The sequence below is a fragment of the Aquarana catesbeiana genome, linkage group LG12, assembly GCF_042186555.1.
Source record: "Aquarana catesbeiana isolate 2022-GZ linkage group LG12, ASM4218655v1, whole genome shotgun sequence".
Lineage (NCBI taxonomy): Eukaryota > Metazoa > Chordata > Amphibia > Anura > Ranidae > Aquarana > Aquarana catesbeiana.
The window spans coordinates 168,003,547-168,028,049 of NC_133335.1; the positions used below are offsets into that span (position 1 = coordinate 168,003,547).

General features: G+C 42.1%; 1 protein-coding gene across 1 annotated transcript in view; it reads right to left on the reverse strand.

Moving 5' to 3' along the window:
* UBE2O (ubiquitin conjugating enzyme E2 O) overlaps positions 1-24,503 on the reverse strand; it is a 136,391-nt gene that overhangs the window by 36,055 nt on the left and 75,833 nt on the right. Inside the window, exons 9-13 of the mRNA XM_073606196.1 lie at positions 18,018-18,475; positions 14,843-14,997; positions 14,640-14,752; positions 11,005-11,133; positions 3,100-3,189 (exon numbers count right to left, since the gene is read on the reverse strand). Of these exons, the coding sequence (XP_073462297.1) occupies positions 3,100-3,189; positions 11,005-11,133; positions 14,640-14,752; positions 14,843-14,997; positions 18,018-18,475 (945 nt within the window). The remainder of the gene's footprint in view (positions 1-3,099; positions 3,190-11,004; positions 11,134-14,639; positions 14,753-14,842; positions 14,998-18,017; positions 18,476-24,503) is intronic.

Sequence of the window (24,503 nt, forward strand, 5' to 3'; positions counted from 1 at the left end):
CAAATTAGGCAAGCATACGTTGGCTGAAAATGCGCTGTGTGGCTGACCATATCTTGGCAACACGGAGGGCGCTGGCCAAATCGCTCCCACTGCTATCAATCTGCCCAGTGAGGAGTGAGAGAGACCAGAGATTTGCTGCTCTTGGGCACAGCGCTGAATAGAGATCGGGTTTAGGTAAGTATAAGGTGGGGCTGAGGGGACCAATGGCACAGGTTTTTACCTCAATGCAGAGAATGCATTAAGGTAAGAAAAAACAAAAACAAAGCCTTAATCTTTAGAACCACTTTAAAACTATAAAAAAAAATTATATTTTAATTTGTCAAGTAAACAGCACTTCCTCTGCTGCTCTAAAATCCCAAGCAGGCATATCTGGTGGGACTGTGACCTAGTCCAACCATTTTGGTCCACGATTTTTCAGGTGCATAATAAGATCTATGGAGGAGTCCATCTCTCAATCCCCCACTAGCTCATCTCGAGACTCTGGAAGTTCACATGCTCACCTCCCCTATCCTGCTGTGTAGATATAATAAATGACTCCATGCTGATGGAAGAAATGCAGGGGAGAGAGTCCGACTCTTGGGATAATTTTACCACTTTGTAGTATATTTGGATGCATTATTCTGCTTCTGAATAAATAGGCTTACCCATTGAGCCGCATTTCTCCTTTGTTCTCGTCTGGGTTCCCTCCCTCGGGATTGCCTTTGGACAATGGGTATTTTCACATATTTTTTAGCTGTTTTTTGTGTTTTTTTTTTTTTTTTTAACAACTTGCTGACCGACATATGTATCAAAATGTCCCATCAGCAAGTGGTTTGCAGCTGTGATCCTGGTAACCTTTAGCTGCCAATCGGCTGTAAAAAATGCCCAATCACTTTTACAGCACTGCGGATGCCCCATTCCTCCCACCCCAGTGGTGGTTCCCAGGCTCTACCATTTCTCTGGGGAGCCCAGGACTGCAGTAAAGTATTGGGATGGCTTCCCACAATGATGAAGAATCATCCTTCCCCAACCTCCTCTGTAATGAATAAACCTGGAAGTGACAATGGTTTTGTAATTCTCAGTTTCAGAGCCATCAGCTAACTGAACATAATCTGTGCTTAGTAAGCCGCTTTGGAAGGCAGGGGAGACATCAGGTGTCTCCATAAAGAGTACCTGTCACCTGCCCAAAGCTATCACAAATGGGTTTGTCCCCCCCCCCCCCCTGTGAACGTAATCGTAATAAAGTTAAATGAATTTAAAAAAAAAAAAAAAAAAGTGTAAATAAAAACATTTTAAGTGGTCGCAAACCTCAGACAGGAAATCTGAAATAAGCTCATCCTCCTATAGTGTACTTGTCTCTCTCCAAAGCTTTGAGTGTAATTTTGCTCTGCTGCCCATTTCCTCTGCATGACAGTTCCGGCAGCCTTTCCTGAAACCAAGAGTTAAAATGGTAAAGAAGGAGGGAGCTGCAGCACTCAGCCTGTGACTGAAATCCACAACTGTGCTTTTTCTCCATACAGTGTGATGGGAGGTGTGATCCTTCCTTCCAATCAGGGCTCAGAGCTGTTGGCTGTGTAAATACTTCAGATCCCCCCCCCCCCATAGATCTAAAAGAGAACTCCTTTCTTTTGTTTGCTTTCAGATTGATCTATGGAAATTTTTTTTTTTACTGCAGATACACAGCTACAACTTAGGAGTAGGAGGATTTGTTTTATCTCTGTGTATCGCCTACTGCTAGTCACTTCACTGGGTACATGTGAGGGTTAACCACCACATTATTATAAACCACCTATGGACAATTATAGGCACTGTAGTTTGTTGCATGTGCAAAATTTTAAATCGACATGTTTGGGATTTATTGGACTCAACACCATCTTTTATATTTTACTAAGAATTGGGTATTACATCTTGTTTGCTTGCACTAAAATCCATTTAAGTATATTTTCAAAAATTTGCAACAGCTACCATTTCACTCTCCAGGGCCCCGGCTTCCAGAAAATGTATGTTTGGGGGTTCCAGCTTTTTTGCTAGAAAATAACTTGATTTTTTAACACGTATGTGAAAAATATGAAAATTTCCCTGGACAGCAGGTGGTTATAAACAAAACATCGGAATGTGCGTATGTTAATTTTAATTTGGCCAAGAAATATTTCAAGAACATGATCACCGATTTTCCAGCATTCATTTCGACCACTTCAGATAAGTGTTGCAGCATTATTGTGGACAAATGCTGCTTCTAGGTACACTGGTACCATAAAGACAAGCTAAACATTAACCAACTTTAAAATAGCATTTTCCACTTGGTCAACCTAGAACAATGCAGGTTACACTCAAAGTGTAATACAGTATATTACATCTTACTAGTCCTTATGTGGTGCCTGCATTTGTTTTCTTTTTTTTTTCAGGCTTCTTTTACTTTTTTCACTAGGTAATCCTGCAAATAACACTTCCTGTCTCTGAGTGGCTGTATCACTTTTCCACTACCTCTATAAAAGAAGGAGACCCGATTGTTACCCTAGGCTTTCCAGATATGGTTAACAAACGTGTCCAAATCTCTTCACCTTCATTACATGGGGAGCAGGGCAACTGGTAGTTTACCAAAGATAGTTAAGACATTCTTTGGTGCAGCTCACAGGAAGTGACAAGAACACAGCATTTCTAAAAATGCTCTTACCTTGAAAAAAAAAATTAAATAATGAAATTAAATCAGCCACCACAGAATAATAAGCATTAATATACAGCATTTTTGCTCTCATGTTTAGTTATCGCTTAAGTCTACCATACACAGTCCTGTCGACACCAGCTGACTCGACAATCAACTGAAAAATCAGGAGCCAGTGGAACATTATTAGCCAAACAGTGGCTGCATTGAAATAGGTGCAGTCACTGTTCAGGTATTCAGAAAGCCAAGTATGCCAATTGATGAAATAGTCGGCAGGGGAGACTCCTCCAACCGAGCTATTTAGCGTGGATGGAGAAACCGATTTGTGTATGGCTAGCCTAGATTTAAAACATCCCCCCCCCCCCCCTTTTTTTTTTTTTTTTTTTAAGAGTACATAATTGCAACTGGACAGAGAAATCCTTGCATAAAGATTAAGCAGTGACGTTCAACATTCTTACCGTTGGAAGAAGAATGGACCTAGAGTTGTTAGCCCAAATAACTTGTATCTTGCTATCGGTGTTTACACGAGCCACTTGTCCCACCGAGGGCTAGAGGTCAACGGCAACAGAGAGAATATTAGACAGAATAACGGTTTTATGTCAATTTTATTTTAAACTTTTGTAACACATATGCAAGTTTTTAAAAAAGTTTTTTTTTTTTAGTTTAGGATAGAGTAGGAAAGTTCAGTTTACTTTTTGCGTGTTCTGTTAAGGAGATTTCCCTTTGTTTCCTGCCTCAGAGATGCGACAAATTAGGTGAATTCCAACTTGGATAACTGGCACTTTAACTATGGTGGCAACATTTAGGAGTGTTAACCTACCTAGTGGGGACAGACAGCAATAATAGGCTGGCAGGAGTTCTAACCCTTACCTACGCTAGCCAAACCAAGAAAAAAAAAAAAGTTTTGGCTATACATACACTTTAAATAAAACCTGGAAGCCAGCACATGCATAACATCTATGAGACCAGAGCCAAAGCTTCTTGCACAATTTTATGTGGCTGCAGCATGTATTCATTAACTAGAGTCAGTAGTCACTTGCATATCCCTGAAACTGCTCTAAGGTTCTGTTCCCTTCTCCCCCATAGCTGCGTTCGTGGCAACCTCCAGGTAATATAACTTCCCCATACTGTTAGTGAACCTGCACACAGCTGATCCCTTTGCACACCAAAACATTTTCCGGTTAGCAGTGACAGACCCACTCCATCCACGTCCTCCCCTTTGTACGCAACCGATCAGTTGTGTGCAAAAATATTAGTGGATATGGAAACCTGAATTTGAAAGAAGTATTGTCCTTCTGGTGCACCCTGCTTTACCCAAAGAGAAAGACATTCCTGATCTGTAAAGGGATCTTTAGATTAGTAAATATTGTAATTATTAAATAAGAAAGCACGCATGAGAGATAGTAGGGGCTGCACATCGCAGATAATTGCAATACGGAATGGTTCTCCCAAGGGTTTTTTTTTAGCAGCAAGTTTAGTCAAAAATAATGATTTTTAATAAAAGTCATATATACATTATACCAAAATGTAATTCAAATTCATGAGTTTGTTTAAAAATGTGAGATTTGGTTACACATTAAAGGACATGTTCCATCATACAGAGCGATATTCTCATAGTGGAGCAAAACATTACATTATGCCAGCCACATTAATACCCCAACACGTTTCGACCCATGTAGTCGTGGTCTTGGGGGATTTTTATTCTAGAAAGATATATCAAAAACTCAGAATTCTAAACATATCATAATATACAGGCATCTACATACGTAAGCATGGTATATTTATCGCTAGACAGTAGAATTGGGAAAATGTCCTATAACCAGAAAAAGGGGGATATTTATAGTATTGTTCATATTAATTGATTTTAATTTTAAAATATGTTCATCTAATATGTATATTTTTCACACTATTTGTCTTGTGTGTGTCTTATTTGAAGTTCCAATTATTATTATTATTTTTTTTTTTTTTTTACACACACATATACACAAATATATATATATAATTTAGAAAAATAGTTTATATTGGTGAAGAAATTAAATGAACATAGATAATGCTCACATATACCCAATTTTCACTTTATTCTTTTTTATTATGTCAGGACTTCCACTCATATTAAAACACACACTACAAATTCATTTCTTCACCAATATGCACGATTTTCCAATTTTATATATACATACACACACACACACACACATATGCATCGTGATCCGGGTGTCCCCGATGCGGCATCGACGCGTCATCCCGACTTGCCCCGCCCCTCCCGGAAGAGCGATCTGAGCGGGTCTGTCAAAATAACTTTTGTAATAAATGCAGAGATATAATCCATTAAGTGGCCACCGCTGTATGTGTGTTTTTTTTAAATATATGCCGCTTCATACCTCATTTCTTAGTGTGTGTATAACTGTATATGCCGCTCATGTGACTGCCAGGTCCGGCCCGTCTCCCCTGACGTCAGCCCCGCCTCTTCTAATCTGATAGCTACAGTCGGTGGGCGGGAACTCCCACTGATGTTAGGAGAGGCGAGAGACGGGCCGGACAGTCACATGAGCGGCATATACAGTTATACACACACTAAGAAATGAGGTATGAAGCTGCATATATTTTAAAATGCACATACAGCGGTGGGCACTTAATGGATTATAACTCTGCATTTCTTACCACACAGGTATTTTAACAGCAGTATGTAGAGTACAAATGCGTTTTTATTCTCTACTTACACTGGCTCCTACACGTGCTCTATGCTGACCATCCCCCCCCTTGCACATTCCACTGTGTTAACTCCTAGTGTGCTGGAAGGTGCAAACGGGGGAGCCCAGAGAAATGTCAGCACAGACAGTACAGGGAACTTCACAGGGCTGTTTGTCAGTTGTGGATTCTAATCCCTCCTGACCTCCCAGCAGCCGTGTGTGTGAATTCCTGTACCCTGTAGTGCACTTTTTTAAAGCGGAGTTCCACCCGTTTTTTAGTTGATTAAAAGTCAGCAGCTACAAAAAGTTTAGCTGCTTTTAATAAACAGACACTCACCTGTCCCACGGTCCATCGATGCGGCCGCACGGAGCCTCGCTCCTCTCCCCCTCCTCTTGTCTACTGTGGGCAGTGACACCCGGCAGTGACAGCTTATGGCTTCACTCTGCTCTGCCATTGGTCAACCAATCTTCTGCGACCTGTGTTGTGTCCCAAAAGATCGTTGGCAGGGAGGGGGGAGTCACCTAGGCGGCCGGGACAGGACGTCCCACTAAAAAAAAAAAAAAAAAAAAAAGAGGACACACACTCCCTCCCAAAAAAAAAAATGACATGCCAAATGTGGCATGTCAGGGGCGAGTGCTTAGAGCGGAAGTTCCACTTTTGGGTGGAACTCCACTTTAAAAGGAGTGAGGTTATTTTAATTTCAAAGAATTCCAGTAAATTTTTTGTTTATTAAAATTCAGCACCTACAAAAAAAAGTATCTTCTGACTTTTAATAAAAAGACACTCACCTGTCCCACAATCCAAACCCTCCATTCTCTCCCCTGCCTGTCCACGGTGCTGGCAATACTACTTGTGGGTATCCAGCTGTGACAGCTTGCAGCTGGGTGCGCATGTCTCACTGCACTTTCCTGCATAGCCGGGCAATCTTCTGGGACCTGTGATGTGTCAGAAAAGATTGCAGGGAGGAAGGGCTGCCTAGGCGGCCCAAGCGGAAATGGGAACGCGTCAGTAATCGGGATGCATCGCATCATCGAAGACCAGTGAAGATGCACATATATATACATACATACATATATATATATATATATATATACATACATACATATATATATATATATATATATATATATATATATATATATATATATATATATATATATTATAATATCTCTCTTCTTATTGGAACTTCAAATAAGACACACATACAAGATGAATAGTGTGAAAAATATACACGATACATAACAAATTTTACAAATCAAAATCAATTATTTTGAACAATACTATAAATATCCCCCCTGGTACCTGGTATTCTCGGTCACTCTGTCAGTACTATTAAAGTATGACTATTACTTACTCATGTATTTATTTTTTTAAAACAATCAAAGGTGCTTTATTTTTGTCATACAGGGTAAACACAGTACTATATAACAATTGACACAGAACAGAAGTTTTGAGCAAATACATTTACGTAAGTGTACAGAGGTAGCATGAGGAAAACATATGGTAACTTGACAAATACCACTGTCCCAAGTATACAGAAAATAAAATCAACAGGAAGGGCATTTCAGTCTGAGAAAGCAAAAATGAAATGTAATAAAATCGGAAGAAGAGAGTCACCAGATGAAAGCTTAGGTAGAAGACCAAGGGGCCCATACTTTGTTGTACTTCCACCGGAAACCCCTATTAATATATGTGATCCTATACATAGGCAGGGCTGCGTCTATCAGTGCCTCCCAGGATGAGAGGGCCGGAGGGGATGGCGAGATCCATTTCAGGAGAATCTCCTTTTTTGCATAAAATTAAAAAAAAGGTAGGAAATTAGTAATTTAGAATGATGAGAGCGCTGAGCATCCTCATGGACCCCAACAGGGCCAACTCTGGCAGGACCGGACAGCTGTAATCTCAGATTAATTTAGTTGAACACCGCTGACCAATAGGATGATATAACTGGACATTCCCAGAACATGTGAAAAAAATGTACCCACGTGTTTTACATCTGGAGCAGGTGGGATTTGGGAAAATACAAGTTTCGTGTAATAAATTCTATGAAGGAATTTAGGCTGAATGAGCTTGTCATTGGAAGAAATGACCAGTTAAGGACCATGTTCAATGCAGTCCTCCCAATCCTCCCTATCTAGTAATGGTATATCTCTGTGCTACATCTCCCACAACTTTTCCACCTTAGGGGAGTCAGTACCCAGGAGTGCTCCATACAGAGTTGAGAGGGGTTTACTAAGGCTTCCCGGGGACAAAAGTTCTTCAATAGGGTCAGCCTGGAGGAGAGGCAACTGGGGAAATTGGGCCCTAGCAGCGTGACGCAGTTGTAAATACCTAAACTGCACTCCATTGGGGCAAGTAGTATTTAAGAAGTAATTCAGAAAGCAATAATAGCACACCTTGGGGCATAACATGACTCAGAACTTTAATACCATATCTGGCCCATATTTGGGGGCCTGGAAGGGTACGGAACTGTGGTAAGCTGGGATTCCCCAACAGTGGTTGCACTGGAGATCACTGATTAGGTCATATAATCTGCCATCTAGCAGCTTCCCACACCCTCCATGTAGCTCGCATGGGCCCTGGGACCTCCGCATACACCCCTGGACCCTGTAAGCGAAAAGAACAGCAGCTAAATAACCCAAACACACCACCTCCAAACAAGTTGCAGCATTGGATTTAGAGCCCGTGAACCACCACTGAACTGTCACCAGCATTGCAGCCCAATAGTAAATTTGAACATTGGGTAAAGCCAACCGACCAAGATGGGCTGGAAGCCACAGGGTGGATCGTGCCAACCTAGGGATCGCTCCTCATTTACAGTTATTAATTGGAAACGTCCAAGAGCGTGGCCTCTTTGGAGCTTGATTCCGCCTTGGGGGGAGGCCCTGGAGGCCTCTGGATCACCAAACTTCTGGTTATAGGACATTTTCACAATTTTACTCTCTAGTGGTAAATATACAATTATTAGATGCCTGTATATTATATGTTATGTTACAATTTAGTTTTTTGATATATCTTTCTAGAATAAAAATAGCCCTGAAGACCACGACTACATGGGTCAAAAACGCATTGGGGTAATAATGTGGCTGGCATTCTGTAATGTAATGTTTTGCTCCACTGTGATAATATCGCTATGTATGATGGAACATGTCCTTTAATGTGTAACCAGAGCTCATATTTTAAAACAAACTCATGAATTTGAATTCCATTTTGGTATATAATCAAGAGACTTATTAAAAATCATTATTTTTGACCAAATTAATTTGCTTCTAAAGAACCCCTTGGGGGAACCATTTCATATATTGTAATTAAGCTGCAGTGGAACTTCGGCCTTATGGCCCATACACACGATCTGAAAATCGGATGAAAAAATTGCTTCAGAAGCGATCGTACAATAATCGGATCATTAGTACAGAGCTTTCGAGAGCCGATCACGACAGTTTATCCGATCAGACAAAAACACAAAAAATGTTTTCCCGTATACCAGATCGTACGATTTTCATTTAATCGGTAAAGTTGTCATCTGAAAATACAATAGAAATACACTACATTACACTACATGATCCCCATGACCAAGCTCTGTGGGCGGAGTGAAATGCATTGGAGCCCAGGCTGAGGCTGTCATACACCTCTTATGGGGTTTTGCAGAGATGTGCGACTTCCAGGACTTCTACCTTTTTCAGTAGATTACAAGGGCTACTATGCTCTACCCTTCTCATTCAAAATATTACAATAGATGGTAAACCAAATAGTTTTATGAAGCTGTTGTTCCCTCCCACATTTATCAGTTAACACAGCAGTAAGTAAAATGGGAGTTGGGAATTCATCACAGCATGCAATATATAGAATACATTTTGTAGACTTAGCCTTCATGCACACTGCATCCCAAAGAACCTCAAAGAAGCTGCTCCTGCAGGCTTGTGAGCACTCATTTTTTTCTGCTTGGAAACTTCCCTCCAAGTTAGCCAATGTGTCCATGCACACTATGGCTTTTTCAGGAGTTTACAAGCATTTGCTCTTACAGGCAGAAAAAAACCCCCCTACCAAACTCTCATTTTTTGAGAGGAAATTTAGAGAAGAAAAGACGCCTAAGTGCGCGAAAACGTGCAAAAAAGTTTAAAAGCTCAAAGCATAAAGAAAAAATTAGCTGAGAGAGGGGTTTGTGAAAAAAAAAAAAAAAAAAAAAAAAAAGCACAAAAAAAAAAAAAAAAAAAAAGAAAAAAAAAAAAAAAGCACAAGCTTCTTCAAGCTTTTACGCAGAGAAATATGCCTGTAAAAGCAGCTTTTTTTACTTGCAGTGTGCATGAGCCCCAATAGAACACTGCAACTGCTAAATTCAGACAGTCCAGTTTGCTAAATCTTTGTATAATTCTTGGTAATGGCATGTAAATTTTGTCAAATATACATATGGACTACCAAAATAAAACAGTGTAGCGCTGGACTAATTATAAGGTGCACATATGTATTAACACGTGTGGATTGTTTATGTTGTGACCTAAAATTAATAAATCACAAAATTCAATAGTAAAAATTAATAAGTAAAATTAACTGGTGTGAAACCATACCCTAAAGGGGTGTATACAAGGTAAAACAAGTACAAATTACTAAACATAAAATTAAAGTTCATAAATGTGATAAGTGAAGAATAAAATTCATATATATAGTGAAATGAGAAAACAAGTCCACAAAAAAAGCCAATGCAGGGTCCGGGGTTACAGGATCCACCGTTAGTGCAGCCCGCCACCAGGCGCTTACAGTTGGAGGCTTACCAGAAAGCCTGCGACCGCCCTTACTCAGGGGGGTCAAAACAGGCTTAGAAGTGGAAGACGGATTCCAGGAGATGTCTCACAATGGGTTCCTCAGATTAACCTGTCGGTCTCCTCGCTGGACAATCAATCCTGCAGTAACGGGGGCACCGGTATAGAGGGGGTACTCTCCAGGGTTCCTTCTTGTGCTTCTTTCCAGATGGACCAGGCATAAATGAGCCACAAATCCCAAGAGAAAGAAAAAGGGGACTCCAATAGTGCAGATTGACCAGTATCAATTGATTTATTTGAATCCAATACAAAAAGTCTATGGATAAAAGCACTTACAAAGTGACAAAAATAAAACTCCTCGGCTCTTTAAAACGAAAACGCGCATGCGCGATGCGTGTTAAAGTTATGACCCTACAGCCCTTTCGTCACAACTGACGTTTCGACACTGATGACGTCTTATTCTTCACTTATCACATTTATGAACTTTAATTTCATGTTTAGTAATTTGTACTTGTTTTACCTTGTATACACCCCTTTAGGGTATGGTTTCACACCAGTTAATTTTACTTATTAATTTTTATTATTGAATTTTGTGATTTATTAATTTTAGGTCACAACATAAACAATCCACATGTGTTAATACATATGTGCACCTTATAATTAGTCCAGCGCTACACTGTTTTATTTTGGTTATGCTTTTTGTGCCTTTGTATTGGGGTTTTGGTGTTTTAGCTGCAGGATTTCCTTCACGGTTTTTCACTTTTGTCATTTTTATATTTTTTGCACCTAGCACAATTTCTTCCCCCTCCTTTTACTTATACATATGGACTAGACTGCAGCTACCCACCTCCCTGTATGAGGTTAATAACATGCAGCAACAGGTTACACCCAGCTTCACCAAAACAAACTGGTTACCTGGGTGCCATCCGGAAGAACATCAATCTCTGTGCCCCCAAGTCGTATCACAATGTCTGTAGTTCGAAAACGAAAATCTGGGTGATCAGCTATGTCATATACGCTGACATCCTCTTCTTCTCCCACAACCTGTAAGGCCAATGGGTACATCTTTATTACAGATTCAGGCAAGCCACTAAGCAAGTCACAGTTAAAATATATTTTTATACATTTACATAAACTGTCTTACTAGCCTAAGGATGCGTCTTTCTGTTCAGATTTTCGTACCATATAAGTATTCATGTCACATGCATAGCCAAGTTCAACACCTCACAGCAGTAAAACAATACAACCAGGCCTAGGACACAGGCCCATCCTGTGACTGGATAATAAAGGAGCATTGGTACATTGATGATGTTATCCCATTTCTCAACCCTACTTAAACCAGGTTTACATTTGCACTTTACATAGAAATAGAGTCCTGAATAATTGAGTGTGCTCCCCCCTCTCTTCAAAGGGTAAAAACTGATGAATGGGGAGGGGGGTTATGGGAGATCAGCATCAAGATAGATTTAGGTACTTGCACCAGTTGTTATATGCATTTAAAGTGGTTGGAAAAATAAAGACATTTTTACCCATATCGTCGGCTATTTTTAGCGGCGTTTTAACGTCGGATTTGCGGCCATTTCGGCTGCTAGCGGGGCGCTTTTAACTCCCGCTAGCGGCCGAGAAAAGGTTAAAACCGCCGCAATAGCTGCATTTTGCCAGCGGTATAGCCCCGCTGCCCCATTGATTTCAATGGGCAGGAGTGGTAAACACACCGCTCCAAAGAAGCTGCTGGCAGGACTTTTCCTGAAGCCCTGCCAGCGCACCGCTCCAGTGTGAAAGCCCTCGGGCTTTCACACTGGAGGCAATGGAGCAGCAGTTTGAGGGCGGATTGCAGGCACTATTTTTAACGCTATAGCGCCTGCAAAACGCCCTCGGTGTGAAAGGGGTCTAATGCATTTAAGGTAAAAAATGTCCCAACAGCAGTATCGCCCCTCACCCCCTAAATACTCACCCAAGTCCTCCCTCGATCCAGTGCTGTGGCTGTCTGTAGCTGCTCTCCTCTCTCTTCCTACATTCTCAGGACAGAGAGGGAACAGTGGGAGCCATTGGCTCCTGCTGCTGTGAATAAAATCCTGTGAGGAGAGAGCAGGGACAAGACGCACTGTGTTTGTATCTATGGATGCACAAAACCCAGTTCGGGATTAAGCCTACACGAGTGCCCCCCTAGCAAACAGCTTGCTAGGGGGGCACTTGGAGGAGTGCCCCCCAAGATCACCAGTGTGGGACCCCAGATAACTAGGTTTGGGGCCGCTCCTCTGTGCAATTCCATTTGCATAGAGCAGGTAAGTATAATATATTGTTATTTTTAAAAACAGATTTTAGCCTTTACAACCATTTTAATTAATTTGTAATAAACACAGAATTCAGAATAAAATAGTTGTAAACCTCAGACATGAAATATGAACAAAGCTCATCCTTCTATATGGGGTACTTGCCTCTCTCCAAAGCTCTAAGTGTAACGTCTCTTTGCTGCCTTTTTTTTAGCTCGAGTCACTTCTGACAGCTTTACTCCCATACCAGGAGAAAAAGGGTGTTAGGGGAAGAGAGAGATTCAGCACATAGCCTGTGACTTACTTACAGCTGTGCTTGTTTTCCTTAAAGATCGAGGGGGTCCCTTCCCTTCGATTAAGCTCTGAATTCTGCTCCGAGCTGTGCAGTGTGCGAATTCAGATTCCCAACCCCTGCTTTCCTCTGTCAGATTTTGTGTTTTTGTAGAAGGCTGTTCAGGACAAATGGTTGCAGGTTATCAGGTACAACTTATGTAGGAAGATTTGTTTACCCACTTCTGTTCCGGTCGCCTAGGCGATTGGAAGTGGAAGTTCTCTCTCCCAAAGTCTTCTAGGACGTATGACAAGTACTAGAAGACTTACGGACCAGTCAAAGAGCGCTGCGCCACTCATGAATGCGCAGGTGGCAACTGGCTATGAAGCTGCAAGCTGTCACAGCCAGGTGTCTATAGTAGAGATGCCGGCTCCATCGAGGGAGCACACTGAGAGAACAGAGTGGGGGAGTGCACCACTGGACCATGAGACAGGTGAGTGGCTGTTTATTAAAAGTCATCAGCTACACTTTTTGTAGCTGCTGACTTTTAACAAACAAAAATATGACTGGAACTCCGCTTTAAAGTAACCCAGCCAAAACCAAAGCATTTGATGAAAAATTGATAAGACAGGACAGCTGCAATAAAAAGTTCATATCAAATCAATCTGTAGGTCCAGAGGCGTTTGAAGATGCATGCAAAGCTCAATTTTTTGTAAGAGTCGTCCTTGGCCCTGCCCCAGGGGTATTGCTAGGATTGGGAAAGACTGGTGGTACCCTAGGACATGCCCTCAACAAATGGCAGGCATGGCCACGTTGTGCTAACAGTGGGAAAAGCTTAAAGGGCAACCTGAGCCTACCTGCTGTATATATAGAACACACGCCTTAGTCTTAGTATCCACAAAATATGCTTTAAATATTGTGCTACAAGTGACAATCACATAAGCACGCATAAATCTCAGCACAATAATAATAAAAAAAAATTTTAAAAACACACACACGCAAACTCTTCCATTCGGCACACAGAATACAGAGCTAACACTTTGTTCTGTACCCTATTTCAGAGTAAAAAAAAAAAATTATTAATAATAATAATAATAATAATAATAATTACACACATGCCAGGTGGCGTTGGAACTCAGGCACCTAGCAGGCGATGCAGGGCACTTCTCTGGTTGCCTGGCAGTAGCGACGCCACATCCTTGCTCCTTTCCTGGCTTCAAGTCTAACTTAACCCTTGGAAGTCATAAAAATGAGGCTTGACTATACAGCAAGTTTAACTGTCTAATCTCCAGGTCTACTAACTGTTTTGCCAAATTTTCACTAAAGCTAACCACTGCTTATACATTTTATTTCATTATATGCACAGGTTTGTGACAGGTTCACTTTAAAATGGTCAGTCTGCTTCAAGCTCATATAATGGTTAGGGGCGGAGGTTCTGGGGTGACTCAGTCACTGACATTTTACTAGAATTTAGTGGCTAGTTCTCTGTACCCAGTTAAGCTGCAAACGTCTACTGCTGCATTGTCTTTGGTGTAGAATACAAGCAAAATGCAATCTCTTGCGATGACCATAGCTGTGGTACAAACCTGGGAGTTTTACCCACAACCTTCACAGAACTCCCAGACACTCTTCATTCCTTGGTACCCACCATAAAATTGGCTGGTGTCAGACTAAAGAGTGGCAATGTTATCCTTTACGTCTTGTGACAGTGCTTGGGCTAGTGATTGATTGTTGTATTAGGGAGTACGTCATTGTACCCATACCCAAAAGCCCCTGTTATTTTGCAATGGCTTCCATAGAAACAAGAAGAAAGGGGGATAACTGTTATGGTGAGAAGGCATTGGGGGGGGGGGGGGTTGAACTTTAAACAGACCCTGCCACTTTACTCAGAATGGACATGGTGACAGGGTCCCTAGTAAGCCGATAGGTCACTTGAGCCACCAAAATTCAACCGAAAACAACTGGTGCTTATAACCAGTCAAACTGCATTGACCACCCTCACTTACCTCAACATCATCTTCTTCAGCATTCAGCTTGATCCATTTCACCACACATGTACGCCCTGTGTGGTCTCCAGACTGGACCACACCATACACACTGGTATCATGCAGAGTGTGGGCTATTTGATGATAAAAAAAGAAAAAAGCGAATAAGTAAACAGTGTGATAGGAGTATTTCTTGAAAGAATTATATTTATGTATTCACTAACCTCTTTTATCCACCACAAAATCGCCTGGACAAAACTCATTATTATCCAAATGCTGGATGGGAAGCAGGTCGTTAGACCTTATGTTAGTTTCTAAAGTGCCATCCTGCCACATAACATCTGCAGTAGTCACTGTAGTGATCACTTCAACTGCCACCCTAAAAAGGGATGGAGAGACATGAAACATTAGCCATACAGATATTACCGTTTTCATCTTCAGTACTGAAGACTATTAAAAGTAACTAGGCTGGTACTTTTTTTTTTTTTTTTTTTTTTTTTTTTATTGGTAGTACTGATTTTGAGCTGGGTACATAAAATCTCAATACACCACTCTTCCGGATTGGACCACGCATCTGTACCCCATCCACTTGCAATGTGTGTCTCTACTGGTTGGGGGAGCATGGATGACAGGATGTGTGATAGAGACCAGGCTCAAAGATGGAAGCTGCCACTGCTTATTGTCTCCTAGGGAGCAGAGGAGGATGTAATAAATTACATACAAACACATCTGGTGTCTGTGTTTTTAGGTTCAGAGATCACTTTAGCCGGCCATAGACAGTTCAAATCTCGGCCAGTTTAAGAGGGACCGGTCGAGATTTGAACCATCTATGGGCAGGCCAATTGTACCAATGCCGATCCATTGGTCGACTTTGGTACAGCCAGCATACCATATTTTTACATGCGATTGTCAGCGGCTATAGCCACTGTGTTCTCCCAGCAGGGATGGATCCCCACGCCGCCCGCACTGGGAGAACACAACAGCTCCGTGGGAGGGATTCACCAAGCAATTTTCTTTCCTACAACCCGTGGTTGCAGGAAAGAAAATCAAATCGCATCATGTATGGCCTGCCTTACTCGGTTGACAAGCTTTCTTTCTAACACAGCTTAAAGTCCATCTGTACTTATCCCATGCAGCACATGATATTCATAGAGATATGTACTTGCTTTCCTTTTGCTACCCTGCTGCTCCATTCAGCCACTGGAAGTAAACAAATTCCGTATATTAGATCCAATGTAATCCATGAGTTATAGCTCACAGAGCAATATGGACTCTCCCATGCTGGTGCTGTCTCATCGTCAGCCAAGTCACATTTCTCCATACCAAGAAGTACTGGGTATTTCCTTTGGCTCCCAGATCTGAATGGAGCGGTTGGAAACAGAAGGAAAGGCAAGTATATGCTGCTGGGGTTTGTCCTGACGGCGCAAAAAAACAGGTTACTTCAAAATTAAAATTTGGGTAAAGGATCACTCTAACGCTCACTGAGTGGATAAGACATACAGGTGGCACACAGACTGCACCCTGATAAGTTTGAGAAATTTTGGGTGAATCGGTTGGATGCGTCAGGCTGGAATCCGCTGCCCTGTAGTTACTATGATTGACTCGGTATGTATAAACTGGACTTGATTTAATAATGAGTCACAAATGTGCCTTTATGGGCTGTGCTAAAAGTTTGACTACTCTGGATTTCTTTAATTACTTGCTGTCTGCCCCATACCATAGCAGTTTTACTGCTACAGGGCAACAGTTGTGCGTGGGTTAAATATTATATATATAAAATAATATAAATATATATATATATATATAAATATATATATATATATATATATATTTTAATATTATACACATATATGTTATCCGGCTCCCCGGGGTGGGGGGCGCGCATACGCGCCTCGCTCCTGCTGTGGTTTTACTCGATGTCCGCTGGCACCCGCTAATCATTTGTTACACAGGCAGAACGGCAGTCTGCCTAGGCTAAAAAAATATGCACTGTCACTGTACTGACACTGGCTGGGAAGGGGTTAACATCAGGGGCAATCAAAGGGTTAACTGTGAGCCTAGCTAGTGTTTCTGTGTACTATGGGAGGTGCTTTTACTAGGGGAAGGCATGATTCCATATCCCTGCTTTGCAGGTACACCGAAACGATACCTTCCCTACTGACAAAGCCATCGCTATTCTCCCAGTGCTCTGACAGGGTCGATGCTGCTTTCTCACACAGTTGCCGCTCTGCCTTCCCCTCCACTGTCTATTCACATAAGGCTTTGTATTTTGTGAATAGATCATGCTTACCATTATCATTGAAGTGCTTGTAAACCCTTACAATCCACTCTTTGCTACAGGTAAGCCTATAATAAGGCTTACCTGTAGCTACCCCGGATATCTCCTAAACCTGCACGGTTTAGGAGATATTCTCTGTATTTGCATGTGCCAACATCATCGGCATACGCTCACTGAAGCAATGGCACGTACATCCCGTTTGCTTCAGTGAGTGTGCCATTACCGGCGGCTCCTGCGCGCATGCACGGGAGTGACGTCATCGCTCCAGGCCAATCACAGCACCTGGAGCCATGATACCCGTAAGTAACTCCGGGGAGAAATGTCACCGGCTGGTGCTGTGTACGGGCACTGCAGCTATGCATACTAGCTCATTATGTCTTTGTCTTGAATTGACCCCCCCCCCCCCCATTGTGGATTTACAACCACTTCAAGAGCAAAAGAAAATCCAGAATTTTGGGTGGTCCACAGAAAAATAAAAAGAGGAGAAATCTCCAATATGGACACTAGTTCCTAGTTAGTAGTTAGTGACTTGGATTCCCTTAATTTGCAGGGATTTCCACCGATTTCCTGTTTTGGCTATGGGATAGGAAACAAAAAAGGTAAATCCCCCCAATGGGGCAAAAATAAAAATCTGACAGGGGTTATAACCCTTCCCTACCCTAATCTAAAATGAAAAATAAAAAAAAGTTTTGCCTATAGTTCCACTTTAATGCAGGGAGTGCATTAGGGTAAAACACTGTTTTGCCTTTAGAAGCACTTTAATCCCCTTATAAGCCAGCTCATTTTTAGTAACTAGGCTAGAGCAAACACCCCCCCCCCCCCCCCTAGCACTTTTTAGAAACTCAATGGAATGACCCATTTACAGAAGACAAACAAGGATCTACAAAGATGTGTGCTAAAATATTTCAACTAGATATATTTAACCAGAACGAGATTATTTTCCTGTCAGCTAGAGTTTTACTTTAGGTAAACAGTTTGTGGGCAATATTCTCAGGAATAATTTTAAAAAATACATTTTGTTCGACCATGAACTTAATACATCTATCCCTACACAACAGAAACACTGGGGAAGTCATTCTGGAAGACCAGTCCAAAGCTTTGGGGTTCCCCCACTTACAAACCTGTCCCCTGGCTTAAACTCTCTGTACACCTTGCTCTTTTTCTTCTTTTTGTGTTTCCTCTTTAAGTTTCGTATGGACAGAGGAATGCTCTTTTTACGGCTAGCCCCACTGCCGCTTTTTGAGGAGGTGGTCGAGCTGGCAGAAGAAGTCACAGAGCTTGTATCATCAGTGTCCTCAGCAGCCTCATCATCTGCATCCTGTTCACTGGCCTGAAGTGGGAAGTCCTGGAACATCTCCTGGATGTTGCCCAGCAGTTGGTCCTGTACAGAGCACTCCTCAGAGGCTGTAGCTTTTGATAGTTCTTTTCCATTGGTGGCCTCATTCTGTTTACTGCCTTTCTCAGCCACTTCAGATGCTGGAGTGTTAGAGTGTCTCTTGAATAGCTCTGCTGGGTTTAAGGACTCTTGTGTACATGCGATGATTTTTACCATTTGCTTTTCCCGCAACTTCTCTCCTTGCTGAAAGGAAAACCAAAAGGCACGACTCTGAAAACCAAAACTATAAGCAAGTTTTTCTTAAGAATGATGGATGAGGTCTTAGGACTTCATCCATCATGCATTAAATGTTGACATCCTTATAGCCAAAACTTTATGAATTTACTTTGGTATTGAGTTTTAGGCTGCATTCACAACTGAGTGTTTTGAACCGTGGGCAGAACTCACCACGATTCTGTCCATGATTTCAAAATGCTCTGCTAAACTGACAAATCACACAACGTGAATTTCAGATGCCATTCATTTTAATGGCACCTAAAAACGTGGTGCGATACTGGCACGCTAAATCGCGCTGTAATTTTGGGAAACTGCATCATACTAATCATGCATCATGCTAAGCTTGTCGATTAAAATAAGCTCCTGTTCTTTCTGGGCGACAAGCTGCATGCGATGCGGTTTGCTGCGATTGCAGTGCCATTTATCACCATGTTTTTAGGTGCTATTTAAATGGATGCCATCTGAAATTTGCATTGAGATTTGTCATTTTAGCAGAGCGTTTTGAAATCAAATTCAAAACTTCCAGGTGTAATCAGACAGTAAGGCTGCATTCACATCCACTATTCTGCCTGTGATTTCAAAACGCTGTGGTAAAATGACAAATTGCACAACACAAATTTCAGATGCCTTTTTAGGTGCCATTAAGATCTGAAATTGAGTGTGGTTCTGTCGCGATAAATCATGCTGCAATTGCATCAAACCAAATCACGTGAAGTTTGTCACCCAAAAAAAGTTTGAGCTTTAAAAGGGGTTGTAAAGGTAATTTTTTTTTTTTTTTTTAAATAACAAACATATCATACTTACCTTCACTGTGCAGCTCGTTCTGCACAGAGTGGCCCCGAACCTGGTCTTCTGGGGTCCCTCGGCGGCTGTTTCAGCTCCTCCCCGCAAGCATTTACCACCTTAATGCGAGCTCCCTCGCATGGTGGTGAGTGCTTGCGGGCGCGCTCCCGTGATACAGCCGGCGGCTATAGCCGCTCGCTGTATCACTCGGCCCCGCCCCCGGCGCGCCGCGTCATCGGATGTGATTGACAGCAGCGCGAGCCAATGGCTGCGCTGCTTTCAATCCATCCACTGCAGCCAATCAGCGACCAGGCTGAGCTGCAATGAGGACGAGCAGCGAAGATTCGAGGCGTCAGGTAAGTAAAACGGGGGGGCTGGGGGCGGCGGTACTGTCAAAAGTTTTTTCACCTTAATGCATAGAATGCATTAAGGTGAAAAAATTTTTATCTTTACAACCCCTTTAAAAAAAAAAAAAAGTCATTTTTTTTTGAAACATTTTTTCAGTTTACAACAGAACTTAAAATAAAAAAGGCACTTCCATAAAACAAGCAGAAGCGAAAGAAAAACATACCAGGTATATAAACAAAAAAGAAAGCATAATTACAATTACATCTTGCAACCCACAGATCACGCCATTCCTCTCATGTGAAACCTCCCAATAGAACGATACATTTTCCATACAAAATGTTTCCAGGTTTAATAATTTTAAAATCAGGACAGTGAGATATACACAGTTATTATCACACCCCAACATATATTACAATCAGGTACATAAAGTAGCCATTGGCAGTTAGTTCCTTTAGCTGCCCAGGTCATCTCTCTGCAACTGAGTGGTATGTGTAGATAAGGTAGAATCTAGTCATCAGGGCCATCTATTTTTTGAAACTTTTTAGGGAAATTTATGTTTATAGGTCTAGGAGCTATTTTTGGGCGACAAGCTTCACGCAACTCGGTTTGCCACGATTTGTCGCGGGACAATAACAGCAGAACTTCACCACATATTAAGGTGAATGGCATCAGAAATTAGAATTTTGCGATTTGGCATTTTACAAGAGAGTTTTGAAATTGTGGACAGAATCGCAGAGATTCTGCCCACTATTCAAGATGCCCAGGTGCGAATGTAGCCTAAGTGATCGAAAATAACCAGACAATATAAAAAGCTGACAAGGATTCTAGTATGCTCTAGTAAACAAAAAAAAAAAAAAATAGGATTTTTATAACAGCTTACCTGTAAAATTCTTTTCTTTGAAGTACATCATGGGACACAGAGCCATAGTAATTGCTATGTGGGTTACAGGCCACCTTTAGGTGATGGACACTGACACAGCCTAAGACAGGAAGTCCACTCCCTATATAACAACACCTCCCACTAATGGGAGTACCTCAGTTTTTGTAGCAAAGCAATACACATGTATACCAGAAAGAAGGGAGGGACCTCTGTGTCCCGTGAGGTACTTTAAAGAAAAGGATTTTAGAGGTAAGCTGTTAAAAAAATCCTAATTTCTTAATCGTACATCACGGGACACAGAGCCATAGTAATTACTATGTGGGATGTCCCAGAGCATTGCCAACTGAGGGGAGGGAGACAACAAAATTAGGGCACCATGAGATCAGAGGACTTATACTGCTGCCTGCAGCACACTGCGCCCAAAAGCGATATCCTTATGCCTTTTTTCATCTAATTGATAGAATCTGGTAAATGTATGGACTGAAGACCAAGTTGCGGCCTTGCAGATTTGAGCCATGGAGGCTTGGTGATGCACTGCCCACGAAGCACTAACAGCCATTGTGGAGTGCGCTTTGATATGAAAAGGTGGAATCTTCCTCTTTAAACCATAAGCTTAAACAATTACTTGCCGAATCCATTTGGAAATAGTAGATTTTGATGCCTGTCCTCTTTTAGGACCTTCAGGAAATACAAACAAAACATCAGTTTTACGAATCTGAGCAGTCACCTTCAAGTAGACCTTGACTGCTCTCACCACATCAAGAATGTAGTGACTTCTCTTCCGTAGAACCGGGTTCTGGAAAAAAAATGAAGGTAGAACAATATCCTGGCTTAAATGAAAACTTGACATTACCTTCGGTAGAAAGTTAGGATGAAAAAATTGAAAAACAGGTTTCCTCTATATGGGAATTTTAGATAGGGCAAGTAGCTAATGAGATATGGAACAAGTATTAAAAAGTACAAATCTTTTATTAATATGAATTAAAAGAATAAGCATATATATAAAAATGTGAAAATTAATCCGAAAAAAAAATCTCTGGGGGCTAGTATACATACAGTACAGTTTGATTGTACAAACAGTAACCACAATATATGTGTTGAACTACAAGTGGATACAACAGAAGTACCTGATGCGTTTCAAGATTTGCAATGGTTGTATTCTCTTCCTCAGGGGTACAGTATATGTATGTGCTTATTCTTATAATTCATATTATTAAAAGATTTATACTTTTTAATACTCGTTCCATATCTCATTAGCTACTTGCCCTAACTAAAAGTCCCATATAGATGAAACCTGTTTTTCAATATTGTATTCTAGGGATGTGGGCCATTTAAGCTTTCTTTCTGTGATATTTAGCACTTTTTCAATTTTTCTTTTTTTTTTTTTGAAAGTTAGGATGAGGACGCAATACTACCTTATCCTTGTGAATAATTAAATATAGCTCTTTACAAGAAAGAGCAGCCAACTTCGATACTTTTCTTGCAGAAGATATGGCTACCAGAAAAACGTATTTCCTTGTCAAAAGTACCAAGGGAATAGGTCGTATCGGCTCAAAAGACTGTTTCTGTAATGCTGACAGAACTAAATTCATCATCTCCCGCCCCCGGTTCCTCAGTTTGAGGTCCTGGGTAACGGAAGGGGACCTATCGTGCTTAGTCCCACTCTGGGATGCGATTAAAGCCTCTACCCTCTGCTCCAATCCCAATATGGTTGAGGAAAAAAACTTCAGTAACAGACAGGGGCTGCAGTGTTGGAAACAGTTGCAACACCTGATATCCCTGATGGCTCACTCTGACCAGCCACTTCAGATCTCTCAGGGGAGGATGCCATAGTAAAGATGAGTTTAGGCTTTTTTGAGCTTGAAGGAGTCCCTCTTGAGCCCTTTTTGGGGTGTTTCTACCCCCCTTCTGACCATAGCCCGATGCATAAATGCAGAGGTACTACCAGAGGAAATCGCATCCACTGCTTGAGCAAATAGTCCAGCAACTGCCGCTGCTATTTAACACTCAGCCTGATGCTTTTAGTAAATGTGCCAAGGAAATGCCTGTGTCACCAAACCACTTACATGCCCCTTTTTGCTCGTGTCCCTCCGACAGCTGCCGCCAGCAAAAATGGAGCTTTTAAAACATACTCCCACGCTGGACGTTGTCGCACGCCAACGCCGCGCTAAGCCCCACCTCCTCCGTGACATCGTGCCCCCCCTCCCCCGTCTTTTCAAAAGAGCGTCTTTAAAGCACGAGCGTGGGCCTCTGATCCAACGGGATCGCCGTGTGTGTGTGTGGTGGTGGTGGTGGTGGGGGGGGGGGGGGGGGAGGGTGGCGAGGAGGAGACCTGGTAAAAAACCGCTGTGCAGGGGCAGTAAAAAATGGAGTGGCATCGCCGATCGTTCTGGCTTCTCCCTATCCAGGGAGAGGGGGAGAGCTTGTCCAGGTGGGCATTTGTTTTTTTTGGAAGAAAATCCCCCCCGATCTTACCAGAGGCCTGGGCTGCTCGCCGGAGGAAATCTGCAGCCTCTGCTGAGACAGCGTGATCTTTGAGGAAAGCATGACAAGGTACGTGCTCTATACAGCCCCCAGTGGTGACTTTTAGGCATGATAACATTTACTTTTTTTTTTACGGAGACAATTCTTAAGAAACGTCAAAATTCCTTAGAAAACTCCACTTACCTTTCCCGCCACAGGGTTTTCTGTGGTAAAACCAACAGACCCAATCTTCACCTCCCATGGTGGGCTCCGTTTAAAAACTTTCAGGAACCGGGGCCCCTTTTTATCATGGGATCCACACTCCTGGACCCGTAAAAGACCCTGCCAGAAAAACCTTATGGCTGAAAAAAACCAAAAGTACTGGATCCCGGGGTCCAGCTCTCTGAAAAGAGAAGCGTTACGGGCTAAACCTCGTGTTTCCACCACGAGGCCCGGGTACCATTCAATTCGGCCTAAAAAGACACTTTGAATGGATACGGCTACATAGCTGGCCCCAGCAGGGATTGCTCCAGTGGAGCTCAGCACAGCACATCTTTACTCGTGACCAACACCGGCGAAAAAACTGAGGTACTCCCAGTAGTGGGAGGGGATATATAGGGAGTGGACTTCCTGTCTTAAGGTGTGCCAGTGTCCTGAAGGTGGCCTATAACCCACATAGTAATTACTATGGCTCTGTGTCCTGTGATGTACAATTAAGAAAAAATTAAGAAAAAAAAAAAGTTATCCTCAGAACAGAGTAAAAAAAATCTCTCCAATGCAGTGTCCAGAGGAGTCCAGTATGCAGAGGAGTTCTATCTTCAGACATATTTTAGCTGACAATAGCTTTACCCTAAGGACACTTTCACACTGTGGGGGGATGTGGCGTCGGTGGTGATTTTCCAGCACTTTTAACCCCTGCTAGCGGCCGAAAAAGGGTTAAAAGCGCCCACAAAGCTCTGCTGCCGAAGTACTTTTTTTTTTCCCCGTCCTGCAAGCACCCTCCCCCAGTGTGAAAGCACTCAGGCTTTCACACTGAGGTGGCAGGGGAGGCGTTTTTCAGACATTTTTAGCCCTTTAGTGTCTGAAAAAAAATAGGATTTTTATAACAGCTTACCTGTAAAATCCTTTTCTTGGAGTACATCATGACACACAGAGCACCATAGTAATCACTATGTGGGTATATAGGCACCTTCAGGTGATGGACACTGGTATACCCAATACAGGAACGTTCACTCCCTATATAACCCCTCCTCCTACCAGGAGTACCTCAGTTTTTGTAGCAAAGCAATATACCTAAACCCCAAAAAGAGGGGAAGGACCTCTGTGTCCCACAATGTACTTCAAGAAAAGGATTTTACAGGTAAGCTGTTATTAAAATCCTATTTTCTTTATCGTACATCATGGGACACAGAGCACCATAGTAATCACTATGTGGGACGTCCCATAGCAATGCTATTTGAGGGGAGGGAGACACAACCCGTAGGGCACCCGCAGACTTGAGGACTTGTACTGTTGCCTGCA